The sequence below is a fragment of the Planococcus citri genome, chromosome 3 (genome assembly GCF_950023065.1).
Source record: "Planococcus citri chromosome 3, ihPlaCitr1.1, whole genome shotgun sequence".
Classification (NCBI taxonomy): domain Eukaryota; kingdom Metazoa; phylum Arthropoda; class Insecta; order Hemiptera; family Pseudococcidae; genus Planococcus; species Planococcus citri.
In genome coordinates, this window is record NC_088679.1 from 9,494,523 (window position 1) to 9,509,169 (window position 14,647).

Sequence of the window (14,647 nt, forward strand, 5' to 3'; positions counted from 1 at the left end):
CTTTCGAGATAATCCACTGATGGAAAAATTTCTCATGGTCGAGACAGGTTAGTGACATTCCAAAAGGGACAAGACACGGTTGATACTTTCTATATCATTGATCTGGGAAAATTTTCTCCTTTCGATTCATTGTAACTTGAACGTGAACACAGCGAGAAACGTGTGAAAAGAGAGGAATTGAAAAAGCCCCAGGAAACGTTCTTCCTCACAGATTTAATTTTCATCTCCCAGTCACAGAATATCTATCTCTGAATTCATTTTCGGTGAAATGTAAAGATATTCGTGTGTATTCGTTACCGGGTGACCGAAAAATCGGAAGACTCGCTTATACTGAACTTACTTTGAAGGCAAAAGAAACCCAATGGATTACACGATGCCAGTCTAACTTCGAGTCACAGAATCTGAAATATTTTTTTTGGAAGGGTGGGGGAGAGGTGGAGGAAAGTTATAACTTTTGAAGTCTCGAAGAAGTTTGACGGATTTCGTGAAAAAGGATCTGCACTTAGAACATTTTCGAATCCCTCTCCTTCTATATTTTGAGCTACATGATCACGAAGGAAAAATTTTATGCCCAAAAATACAGCATTTTATTGATTTTTTTTTATTGAAAACTTGAAAGAGCTCGCAATAAAATTCCCACATCATGAAAAATTTTGGAAAGAAATATGCTTATCTACATATTAAAGTGTTGAAAACGTTTCTGATTAAAAAAAAAAACTCATTTACGAATTTGAACTTCAAAAAATGATTGCTTAAAAATTGAACTTTCAAAAAACCAATAGATGAATTTCAATATTTTTGAATTGAAAAAAAAAAAAAAAAAAAAAAAATAGAATGAAATAAAAATTTTTGTAACGAGTTGAAAGTACTAAAATTGACCTATTCTGAGCATCGTTTTGGGATTTGAAAGTAAAAATGAGACATTTTCTTTACATTAGAGGAGGAGGGAAAGTGTGGGAAAATGTTGCTACTCTTCACAAAAACCAGCTTTAGGTACAAATGGGGCGTTTTAGAGTGCTCAAGAGAAAATGTGACATGATATTCTTATTTAAAAGGATTCAATTTATATGAATGATGACGACAGTAATTTTTTCAACATTCCTTTGCTCTAAAAACTAAGAAGGGTGTATCCAAAGAAAGAACTGTATATGGATTTTTTGGGAAATATGGGAGGAAGGGATGACTTTGTTATTTATTGAATTTAGAAAACTCGAAATTATTTTATCATCCACTTCGTTTTTCTCACAGGTGCCATTATCTTAACTTACATAAAAAAACACATTTTTGAGATTTTTCAACTTTTAAATAATGACCAATTTGGTAGGTAAATGAAACATTTTTTTAAAAAAGTACGTATTTGTCTGAACATATTTTTGAAAGAGAAAAATCCCATTCGATGGAATTGAATTCGAAGATGCAGCGAATTTATAATTCAAATTCCTTTTTGTCAATATTCGCCCTCTCTCCTTGGGAACAAAATCGCCGACATCCCTTCTACTTTTTTGAGGTGGAATTGACATTTTTTATTAAATTTATTCAAAACACGTTAAGTATGATTTTTCTCTTGAAAAAAAAGAAGGTTTTATCGAATTGTGGTCAAGAAGGATGAGGTGAGATGGGGCAATTTTCGGGTCTAAATTTTGTTTAGAGATGGTCAACATTATTCAATTAAAATTTTAAAAATCCAAGTATGGGAAATTTAATCATTTTTGGGCAGGATACTCCTTTGATACAACAATTTTCTACACTTTGATAATAATCTAATATACAATATTTGAACTTCCAAAAAAAAAAAAAAAAGAGGAATTCAACATTTAAGCTCAACTTTAAGTCAGCCAGATTTTCCAAAACTTCAGAATTCAACCCCAAGATGAATTAATCAGTGTAATATAACATCTTAAACATCTTATAGGACTTTAGTAACTATCAGCCTTAAATTCTGAAATTATTTTTTTTTTAAAATCAGATATCCTCACAAGATGCTGTTAATATTTCTATTGATATTAAAAAAAAAAAAAAAATGAAATTCTGCGAAAAATTAAGGAAGAAGGAATTGAAAATATCTCTCAAGTCACGTGACTTCGAATTCTCAATATACCAACTTTAGCTTCCAGCTTCTTGTTTACGTTTGAATTTCTGAATTTTGAAGTAATTCTCAAATTCATTTTTGTCCCAAATATCACAATCAATTTATCAGTCTACCCTTTCTCATGCGATATGTAGTTGTTAAAATTCATAGGTTGATTTTCTCAAGGACGTTAAAAGGTCAAAAACCTCAAATTATAATAAGCAATATTTTACATGCAAGGCTGCTTCTGGCTTCGTATATATTACAAAGTTGTGCTCACTCAAATTTATGGCTCAAGGAGATGACCCTTCCCTCTCTTTTTTATACACTTTCTACGCATCACTAATCGCCTTCTTCAGAGAAGTTTGTTTTTATTATTAAAAAAAAAAAAATCAGTCATCTTTTTCCCAATAAAAGCAACACACAGTAGGTAATTTATTATGAATTTACAAATTTTACTAAAAAAATATTCACTCTTTACACAGGCCTGCTTCGGAAAAAAGAAAGGAATCGTGAAATCATTTGAATACTTTGACACTGAAATCACCTCTAACTTAATCGACTAACGATTCGCTTCGAGTATTTAAAAAAAAAAAAAAAAGAACGTTTCAAATCCAAACGCAACGAATACACACGTTGATTTTCGCAAAATATAATTATAACACAAAAAAGCCATAATCGACTAATCGTTCTCTCATAAAACATTTTCGTTAGGTACCTACCTAACTTATACAGGGTGGCCAGAAATATCGAGTACCCCTAAGAAAGTTTTTCATTAAAAAAATAGGTTGGTAACGTGAAATAGATGCATATGATTGGTGCTCCCAGTCCAACAACCAATCATGTGCTATCATTATTATCATTCACTGTGACCAACCGAAGTATTTTAGTAGAAAGCTTTTATAGGGGTACTCGATATTTCTGGGCACCCTGTACCTAAACCTATACCGCTAGATCGAAAGGTGTAGGTATATAGTTACTTGATACTGAAGTACGCATTCCAAAATACACGATTGAGGTATCATTAGGTAAGTAGCTAATTAGTCTGGCTAGTAGTGCCAACGCAATAAGGACAGCTATAGCTTCCAATATGCATGCAGAACACCTTAACTATTACGAACTGACTCGAACACGTTCATCTCATATGCACAGTCAACAACTCGACCTTCTCAATAATGGGATTTTTACTCGACAACGATACGGTTTTGGTGTTTTTTTTGCATCTAATGACTGATGCAATGTGGGTTCCAGAAAGGGTGGTTCGTTATACGTATTTTATACTTAATAGTCGATGATTTTTTAACAATAAATAGAAGTAGGTAAAAAAACAAGAAGAAATGTTTTGAAACTGGTGATTAACGATTAAGATAATATTTGGCTAGAAATAGATTTAGATCGTCGATAGAAAACTGATTCAAAATATAGCTTGAACTTTTTCCTTTCGAAATTCAATCCATTCTTACAAGATAATTTTTGAGCACAAGTCTCAACTTTTGAAATCAATTCAACTTCAAAAATATTAATTGTAAAAATATATATATATTTTGACAGAGCTGAGAATTGAAAAAAAAAACAATCGAACAAAAAAATGATTCACACCAAGTATAAATTTGATCACTAAAATTCTTCTCGTTTGAAAAAAAAGAAGGTGAAAAATATAGAACGATCTATACACTCGCTAATTGAAGGACAGAATGACAAGTTCAAAGTACCCATTAGTAGGCTAGGTATATTTCAATCAGTTTGGAATATTTTTAGTTCGAAATATTTCACAAGAATGGGTAGGTACAATCGTATTTTTCCTAACTTCTGACTCATCTTTGTGTTATTTGATCATTCCACGGTTTCCATGTTAATTACGAGGATGTGAAGTACAATATAGAAATAAAGTAAAAAAATATATAGAATTGTTTTCAAATAAAAATTGACACGATATATCAACGTACTAAGTACGAGATTAAATAATTTTTTCCTCAAAATTATCACTAGAGGTGTTTTTTATGATTTCATTCCGTTTTTTAGAAGAGGAATGGAATAGGCGGAGGAGGCATGAAAAATATCAATAATTACAACTTTTAGACATTCACTTCATCATAACTCTTTATTATTTATTTTTTTTTGGAAAAGTTCTAACCCCATCTCCCCTTCTCTTTTACAGCATTTTCTTCACTAAAATCGAAATTTGGCCTAGAAATGTGATTGTAATATTTTTTTTATTATTATTATTATTACCCTAAAATGTACCAGAGAGAATATTTTTTGAAATAATAATTAATCATACCTATTTTGAATTTTTTCATTTCATATTCATATTTTTATAATTTGTAAATTGGTTTGAAAAATTCAAACTCTGTAGTACTCTGAATTTTTTGACCAGGGAGCTAACGTTTTTCCAGACGAGTCCTTCAGCTCGGATGGGAGAATTCTCTTGAAAGTTTGTTTTGTTATGCGAGAAAAAGTGGGGAAACGTAGCGATGAGCTGGATGATTGAAAATAAAACCGTTTCCTCGAATTTACCAGATGAGTCATTAGATTTTAAAAATAAAATAGAAACAGGAAAAATAAATTTTTTTCGAATTGTCACATGTCGAACTGGAAATCCTATACCTACCTCACATGTGTTCGAAATGTGTTTTTTTCCATTAATTTAGTTTTTTGATCAAACTCCTCTCCCCTCCACATTTCTACGTTGAAATTTTAACGTAATCTACCAATTACTTATTCAGCTTTTAAATTGAAGTTTTTCTTCAATTTTTTCGCCAAATTGTAACAAAAATTTGAGGCCTATCTACCGTTTACTCATTGAAATTTGAAGATTTCAATAACGATGGGAAAACCCCTTCATTCATAAATAGGCTACTCGATATAAATTAAATCACACACAAAAAATAATAAAAATAAAAATGAACTCATGAAGAAAAAAATAATGATGAAAAATTATCAGTTTCCGAATATAGGACAAACTGGAAAAAAATCACAGCCTTTACTCATTTTACTCTGATAAGAACAGAATGACCGAACCGACCGAAGAAGGAACGAAAAGGGGGAGGAAAAGATAAGAGAAATTTCGATGAACTATTAAAATGGGTATATTTCACGAATCGAGAACATTTTAACGAGCTCGACTTGAAAAAAATAATACAATGTAAAAAACACAGCGCCTTCGTTTGGTTTGAACAAAAAAAAAAAAAAAAAAAAATACATTCAAATAATTTCTCATCGTTTGGTTATTATGATGTTACCGAGCTCTTATCGCGAACAGAAGGTTATCTGTTTGGTCAGATAAATCGAACGAGTTTGCTTTTTCGAATGTAAGTAAGTACGTTTAACTTTTCCACGGTTGAACAATCCGTATTCCTATTTATTTCTGTATCATTACGGTGCACGTTGAAAAAAAAAACAAAAAAAGCCATAATTCAGCTGAAACGTATACTATACAAGGTGTGAATAACGTGAGTTAAAATTTATTATAATGAAGTAATTAGGCACTATGAGAGAATGAATTATCTTCGGAAATTTCAATCCGGATCGTTTAATTAACTCTATATTTTTTGAATAGGTTACTCGAAGCTACCTATTTATGTTTCGGAAGGAGGTATTTTTTTACCTACTGAGTAGATTCGATTTAAATTATGAGTCAGAATATTTTATTCAATGAATTTTCTTGTTGGTAGTTTACATGAGCTTTCTAGAGAAACAATTCTAAGAAAATGATACAGCTAAGAAGAAATTATCACTCGCAAATCAATAATGAAGTCTGTAAGCAATGATTACTTAGTTCATCGAAAAATCATCCTTTTACACAGCAAGGAAATAAAGAATGATTTCATTTCATTTCTATTTTCTGTACAATACAAGAGCAATATCACGTGTACTTTCTGATCTTGATTTGATATTTTCTAATGAATATACGAAAGTTGTAAAAATTATCGCTGAGTTTCCACGTTGAAAAGAAAACGTATTGTTAGTCAACTGCAAGTCCTAATTCCTTAAATTAAAATTATATTCCTTCCATCGCGTCGTGTGAGTTTTTTTTTCTCGAGATTTATTATTCACTTTGATTGTTGGTATGTTTGAGGCATGATGAGGCGACTAAACCAGCGACATAATTTCAAAATAACTTCGAATAACCACCCGGCATTCTGAGTAATCCTCCATTGTAATATGTTGTTGCTTTTGCAAACGGGACAATAAAACACTGCGTATCAACTTCGAAAAGGTCGGTATTCGGAAAAAGAAAGAGAAAACAGCTCGTCTTGAAATAATATTGGAATATAGCGCCAACAATAAATAATAATAAAATAAAAATGTTCCATCGGTGTGGATTTATATCTGTTTAGAGCGTACAAAAAGAGGATCTATAATATTATTGATGGAAAATAAAATAGTAGGTAGTTTAGATCCGAATCACTTGACTTGGCAGAATTATCGAACCATTGTTGATTGATTGTGGTTGTAAATGTAGGTACCTAGAGTGGGTCGTATTTTTTTTTCGAATTATTAAAGGGTGAAGAGTAATGAATATGTAGGTACTGTAGACTTGAACGAGCGAGCGAAAATTTAAATTTTAGACTTTCAGATCATAGTGGCTTTAAAATTTTGAAAAATAAGTCAGGTACTTAAAACTTTCAATTTTCCACCATTTTTTAAATCACATTCTTCATCTCGTTCAGAATGAATAAGAAGCCTTCAAAAAAATTAAAAGTGCCAAAAAATCTCCAGAATTTTTTTTTTTTTTTTTAATAAATTCAATTCTTCATTATGCACATTTTCCCCTCGTTTTTCGTACAACTTGATGCAGTTTTTTGGAATTTTTGTGCCTTTTCATTCATTAGAAGACTGAAGGGTGATTTAATTCACTTTCAACTCGAATAATGTAGGCAATTTGAAATGAAAAGTAATAAAAAATGACCAATTTTTCGACATTGTGGTTCCTCTTCCTATAGCTTATATGTACTTGGATCGAAGATTTGAAATTTTTGGAACGTTAATTTGAGTTAATTTGACCACCATTGGACCCCTGAATTGGAAAAAAATGCGGAAAAGCAATTATTTGATATCATCCCTGCCATCACCACCCCAACTTTCATCACTTCAAAAATATATGGAAAAAATACAGACACTTTTTTTGAAGATCCAATTTCTAATAAAAATAGAAGCATTATTTTTTCGAGAATTGAAAATTTTCGATTTTGTAAATTCATTTTTCATCGAAGCATTTTTTTTTCAATTTGAAAAAATGCATTCCTTAGGGCTATGATAAAGAAAAAGCTCGAAGTTTGTGATTTTTTTGACTTCGAGAGTTCTGGACATGAAGTTTAGTCCAGTCGATTACTCTAAAGGGAGGATCGAGGGTAACCAAAATGTCTAGATTCAATTTTTTTTTTTTTAATAAAAATTGAAAACACCAAAAAATTGACGAATTTGATCCCCATTGTCGTCAAAGTACACATTTTTTTCAGTTTGGAAAAATACACTCATTAATTATTACAATAAAGAAAAAGCTCAAAGATTCTTGATTTTTTTGATTTTGAATGATCTAGACATGAATTTTAGTCCACTAGATTAACCTCAAAGGGAGGATCAAGGATTCCCAAAATGTCTGGATTCATTTTTTTTTTTTTTTTTTTAATAAAAATTGAAAACGCCAAAAAATTGAAGAATTTGATCCAAATTCAGGCTGATGAGTGATGATGTTGTTTTGGAATTTTTTGTAATATTTACTTACTTATTGTAGAAAAAAAATATCGACCCAAATTGAAAAATTTAGGCGAGAAAAGTGGTGAAAACCCAATTTTTTCTATTTTTGAAAGTCTTCAAATTGTACACAAAAATTTCTAAAAAAATGTACGTTGAAAAGTTGAAAAATTTCTGCACGAAGACGAATCACGCCTGAAAGTATTTTTTGGCACCAAATGAACGCGATGCTTTTTTTTTTATTTTTTTTTTTAGCATTTTCGAGAGTTTTTTTTACTTTTTCGAGGGCTGTACGGTGATTTAATTTATTTTTAACCTAAATAGGTAATGTAATTCAGAACAAACAGTAACAAAAATTATCAATTTTTCTGAAACTGTGGATTCTAGCTCTTATTTGGGTTAAATGTGTGAACTTTTTTGAACGTTCACTTGAGCTGATATGGCCCACATTAGAATTCTTAATTTTTTTTAATTCGAAAAAAAAAATGTAAAAAAGTAAGTATGTATGTATGCATTTGAGACTGCCCCTTTACTTTCCCACTTTTCTTTACTCCAAAAAAAAAAAAAAAAAAAAAAAAAAAAAAAATGGAAAAGACTACCTACAGCAAAAAATTCCTTTGAAGTTTGAAGACTTAATTTTTATGAAAATAGAATCAGCTTGATGAGAAACTGACTCATTGGTTTATACTGCGAGAAAAAAAAAATTATCAACGAAAATCAGAAACGTAAGGTGAGAAAAATGATACCTAAAATAATTAATTTTCGAACGTCTTCCAAGTTTTTTGCACAAAAAAATCAATGTTTTCAGTTGGAGATTTCCAAAATAAAATAGAAATTGTGTTCAATGGGTGTTTGAACATAACCAACGTTTCCTCATTTACCCACTATCTCTCATCAGTGAAAAATGATCATGTATTCCAGAGAGACTTATTACTATCGTTATCAGTACGAGTACATATTACCAATAATGACAAGCATATAGCTTGAATGTTTAGAATGTATTCAGTAATACTTACTTACTCAATTTTCAAAACTTTCTTCAAAACCCCCAAATAACATACAAGATATGGAAATTAATATTTTAAAGTCCAAATCAGTGATTCGAAAAGCAATTAATTAGGCAAGTGAAAGATAAACTGATTGAGAGAAAGATCTAGGCATATTTTAAACTTTTCATGAGAAATATTGTAATGCAATGTCTATATTTTTTGTTCTTTGTTACCAGTCCATGTATGTACAAATTCAGTAAGTATTTTCGTATTGAGGTATTCGTCGATTTGGAAATCTCCTCTGAACGATATTCTCATCGTAAATAGCTCTTTTTAAAAGACGATATCGTTTCTTAGGCATGCAACACGTATCAATATGTATGGGTAATTGAGCGGTAACAACATACTCTAGTAAAAATTAGCTTTTTATCTATCAGAAGGTACGTAATTTCTCCTAGATAGAATATTTTAATGGGTTAATCTCGCTGATATGATGCGAATCTTATTAAATTTCTAATTTGCAATCGATTCGACTCGAATACTCTACTCGTACATAAATGTGTAGGTATTTATTTGTGAACTAGAGTTCTCTTTCTCCAATCTAGAACTTACAAGACGATTGAAAAATAAACCAAGCTCCTCAGCGAACACTTGGTCACCTACCTTCACCTAGTTTTTTTTTTTTGACAAAATTTCTATTTTTTTTTTCAGGTCAGTCGTGTAAAGCAAAAATCTTACGATATGGGTAAATGATAAATCGACCTACATCGAAAGTTCCTTCGAGTATTTTCAATACTGCTGCGAGTAGGTAGGTACTTAACGCCTAATACGAATATTACATACAAGTTTTTCAGTATAAATGAAAAAATTTAACACACGGTCGACTATAACACCACCGGTGTCGGTGTCGGTGTGTTCGTCAAATTGATAAGAGAAGTTCATATTCACTAATACACACGAAAAAAATACTCGGCAGTTTTTAATATTTCGGAACATGCATTTAAAAGTTTAGAAATCACTTTTTCAAGGTGTATAGTTGGTTTTTATGTTTTTTTTTCTTTCTTTCTTTCTTTCGTTCGTATAGGATATAGGTACTCTATGTCGACCATTTGGTGTTTCCATTTTTTTTTTGCGTAATATTATTTGAACGGAAAATTTATGTGGTCGGTTCCGAGAAAAAAGCAATAAGGTGTTGGTTTATACTTTTCCTAGGGTCGTGAAAATTATTTACTGGTGTGTCATGGGTGGAAAATGAAAAAAAAATTCGAGAAAAGTGACGCCATGTTGAGGCACTGTCGAGGGGAGTAAGGGTGATCGAAATTCGAAGCTGATGGACTGGCAAACCAAAGATTAGTGGCAAAGGAGAAAACTTCAATTTTCTAAGCATTTTTTTCAAAAAAAAATCCGATTTTGTCGGGGAAAGGGAGGGAGGAGAAGTAAAAAATATGTATACGTCATTCCTCAATTTTCTAATTTAGCTTTTGGAAGATGCTTGATGTCATTTGAACTGGCTGTGGAAAAAATGGTCACAAGATTTTGAATTTTTGACCAATTTTATGCTGTTATTTTGATCTGAAAAATTCCCGAAAACGTTTCTACCTTGGATACATCCGTTGGGAAGATATGGGCTCTCAAAGAGAGGGGGAGATTTTAAATCACTCGCTCAACCGGCTTCAAGAAAAATTTTTGTCAAGTTTTAAGAGGATTTCAACGTTCTAGTTCCAACATCTCAGCTCTGCAGGTTCTTACTTGATGGGTAAAATCATCTCTTATACAAATTCCCCCCCCCCGAAAAAGTTTTCCAAATGCATTTTTTAAAAAGTTTTTTATATCACTATTTTAATTCTTGGATTTACTCCATGTCCTTCAAAGAAGCACTTTTTAATAGTTTTTACCTTCTCACATGATGAAAAAGTAAATCATGCGTCCTCCTCCTTTAAAAAATGAGAAAAATCAAAAAAGTAAAATGCTTACCTCTTTACATTCTAATCCTTGAATTGAACATATTTTCATTGGAAAAGCATTATCAATTAATGTTTTCGAGTCACCTTCCTCCTCCCAAGTTGATAAAAAAGTAAAACTTGGTTCCCTCTAAATTTCTGGGTAAAAATAATTGATTTTCCAACTTTTACTTTATCTACCACTTCTAAGATTTTTTTTGCATTTTTGGAGGTCTCTATATACCTAAGGGGGTTAACATTGGTTTGGGGGGGGGGGTCGAGAAAGGTATTTTTTTTGAAAATGGGAATCTTCAGAAAGGTTCAGACCAGAAATGGAAAAATTTTTCAAGTTTTTCACGAGTTTTTTTTTGTTAATTTTTTTAAACTTTGGGGAATTTTGTACAAGGAAGTCACATTGTTTAGGAGATCGAAGGAGGTTTTTGTCCTTCGAAAATAGATGATGGGTTCAGACCGGAAATCAAAAATCTTTTTAAATTTTTGAGACTTGATTTTTTTCATTTTTTTAAACTTTGGAAGCTTTTACAGCACCTAAAAACAGGGCCACGTAGAAAGATTCTGCTCAGAAATGAAAAATTATCAGAAAATTTATACAGGGAGCAATTTGTTATGTTTTTTGATTTATTTTTTTCAACTTAGAGAAGTCATACCTACATAAAGGAAATCAACAAAATTTGGTGATCAGACGAAAGTTTTTTCTTGAAAAAAAGGATCATGCAGAAAAATTTAGAAATGGGAATGAGAAATTTTCAAAAAAATCAAGAGAATTTTGAAATTGAACGTGAACTTTGGACTTTGAAAATACTAACAGAGACCCCCATTATCCATAACTGAACACTATTCGACAAAAATAAGAGAAAAAAACAACAAAATTCCTGCATCTACAAATTTTTCCTCTTGAAAGAGTAACCTGGGTAGAGGAAAAACAGAAATTTTTAGTCTAATTTGTAAATTTATTATATAGCCTTCAAAATTTATTACCATTTTTTTGAGGGGGGGGGGGGATTCAAAACAGATCATTAGGGTAATCATGAATCCCGAAGGAGGGTCGAGTGAGATTTTTGGATATAAATAAATCAAAATTTGAAATGATTCTGAAAAAAATCCTTCGTCGTTTGGCTGTTTTAAAAAAACAAGATCAAAAGTGAGATCAATTTTTTTTTACAAAATGTTTCCAAAATCAAGAACGCTAATTTTTGTACTTTTTATATTGTACTTTCATCTGTAAGAGAGCAATAATTGTCCACTTCATCCCTTCCCTTCGCCCTAGCTTCGTCACTAAAACAGGTCAATGGATTGGAAAATCTTCTTTTTAGAAGAATTTCAACAGCTTTTGAAGTAATTTTGATATTACAACAGCCAGTTAACAAACACATGTTTTGACGGTTTTCTTCGATGAATTGATTCATTCGAGGTTGAGATTCGAAAATCCAGGTGTAGAAATTTTCAGCTAGACGATGATTAGCTTCGTAAAAATGTTTAACCTGCTCGTAATCGTTGTCTGGGATTACATTCGCTTTATATTCCAGAATATCATCGCGATCGATCAAGAACCTTTTGATAAATAACTCAAGCAGGGTCCATTTACCTTTTTTGACCAGAATTTTTTTTACGAGAAAAAATATTGGTAACAAAAGGATTTCATAAACCAAATACCTATACCTAGGTACTTGAGTTTTTGCATGGCTTTATCACACAATTAATTACTGCTTTCTGATTATTTCGAATGATGTTTCATTTTTTTGACTTTATTAAGACCAAATAGTTCTTAAATACTTTCAAAATGACGTCAATACATAAAAATTGAAAGAAAATGCAATCATAAGTGTCTAAAATGAAATAATTTTTCACTCTTTCAATTTCATAATCCAGAGAAAAAATTATCACATTTTTAGCTTGTATTGAATCAATAAATCTGAAGGTTCGATCATATTTTTAGTATAATTCTTTTGGGAGATAAGAAATTTTTTCATTTCATAAATTTCAAATCTCCAAAATTTTCAACTTTCAATTTACCATTTGGACCCCTTCAGCTAGAAATCCTCGGGGACCAGTTCGTAAAATTCTCCGCAATATGTGGAATATTCATAGAATACGAACACATCCCATCCCTTCCCTTCCCTTCTTCTTTTAAAGTTCTTATCTTCAAATTACATCTGCCTTAGTTTGAACGATTTAATCAATCATAAGTTATAAAACATGAAATCCTCATTCAGGTTTTCTAAATAGATGCTTCTTTCAACGAAAAACCATCGGAGAGATACACGAGTATAGCTGATGAAAAAATAAAATAAAAATAACACGCAATAGGCTATACCTACCTAAAAATATGTGTACCTATTCTCGCACACTAAATCCAATCTCTTCCACGATGAGAAAAAAAGTGGTCTTTTTCGAACAAAAAACAAAGCATCACATCTTCAGAGGTTATTGACTTGGTCCTTAATTAGGTAGTTCTAATGAATCAGGACTAAGGATGGGTTAGCTGCTTAATAGCTCTTTGAATGAGATACATTAACATTGACTGGTATAGGTAAACTCGAGTCATCGTACTTTGAAATATTTTTCACCTATCTGCTTCAAAAATCAATCCTATTCCTTTCAAATTTTGACTCGAAATAAAAAAAAGCAAAATTTGACCAGTGGGACTAATATTAAGTCTTCAACCACTCGATGGAAAAAACCAAACATCTGCAAGATGGAAATAATCATCTTCGAAATAGTCAACCAATTCATCATCAAGTTCGAACGAATTCTTCAAGAAAAAAAAAATCACTTACAACAAAATGTCGAAATATTAATTAATGAAAATAGGTAGGTATTACCTATTATAAAATTGAATGAATAACGATGGTAATTCGTGTAAAGAAATTTTTCTTCTCGATGATTGAAAAAATAAAGGTACGATTTGACGAACGAGATCACAAAAAAAAATCAATAATTCATTTTCAATTTGAAAAAATAATTCAACTGATTTTTATCTAATAAAAAAATCGCTCCAGTTACCAAGTGCAAATCATCTATGATTACTCGCTCCAACGATGATCATTTCGCCCCCTCCCGCATCCGCCATTATCGTAAAATATACTCCGAAACGTAGGTACGCGGAATCACACAATGGTCAATGATCAATCAGCAGAAAAAGATAAAAAAAAATTCACCAATAATCGTCAAAAATCGAAGTGCATACTAGGTAAATGCAAGAAAAATGTAAACAAACTCACCGTAATCGTTGAAGTAATCCCTTGGCTTGGACATCACACGCGAAAAAATTTAGCAAAAAAAAAAAAAGAAATTATAAATAAAAATAAGCCGGCTGATAATTATATCAATTGATTCGATAACGGGAAATTTATCACGATTTTTGAAGTATTTTTTTCAACCCGACTCAGATAAAACATTGATAATAGAAAAAGAGATTATTGTGATACTTTATCACATGCACAAAAAAGAAAAGCTTTACAGTTTTTCAAACTTATCACGACGTGAAGAATTTATCAAATTATGATTGTAAGCGTTCAGTAGCGGCGATAAAACCTGGATAAATTTCCGATCGCCGTTTAACGTGAACTTACGGGTACGAATAACTCGGACTCGGAATAAAAACCGAATTATTAATGACGAACAGGTGCGCGCGCAGCGTACAAGCACGAAACAACACCCAATACTGTTTTTCGCTCGACTCGACTTGCGTCGACGTAAAACTACGTACTACATGTTGTATGTTGGGTTAAAGCTAAAAGGAAAATTTAACTATGGTGGGAGGTGAGGTGGTGTGTAGAAGTACTAAAGTCTACTTTGTTGTACTAAAACCGGACCTAAGGCTACCAAAATTTTCTTGTAGGTTTTAGATCACGAATCACGATCAAAGGTGAAAATAGCTAGTCGAGGCTTGTCGAAGATTTGAATTGAAATGGCTCAAAGAACATAAAAGG

General features: G+C 31.5%; 1 protein-coding gene across 8 annotated transcripts in view; it reads right to left on the reverse strand.

Annotated features, from left to right (window-relative positions):
- Positions 1–14,404, reverse strand: part of LOC135840435 (GATA-binding factor 2-like) — a 92,143-nt gene extending 77,739 nt beyond the window's left edge. For 2 of the 8 annotated variants that reach the window (XM_065356975.1, XM_065356972.1), the window contains exon 1: positions 13,937–14,404. In XM_065356975.1, coding sequence (XP_065213047.1) covers positions 13,937–13,970 — 34 coding nt within the window. In that variant the 5' untranslated portion in view covers positions 13,971–14,404. The remainder of the gene's footprint in view (positions 1–13,936) is intronic. The other 6 variants (XM_065356971.1, XM_065356974.1, XM_065356973.1 and 3 more) reach the window with 4 other exon arrangements.
- Between the last annotated feature and the right edge of the window lie 243 nt (positions 14,405–14,647).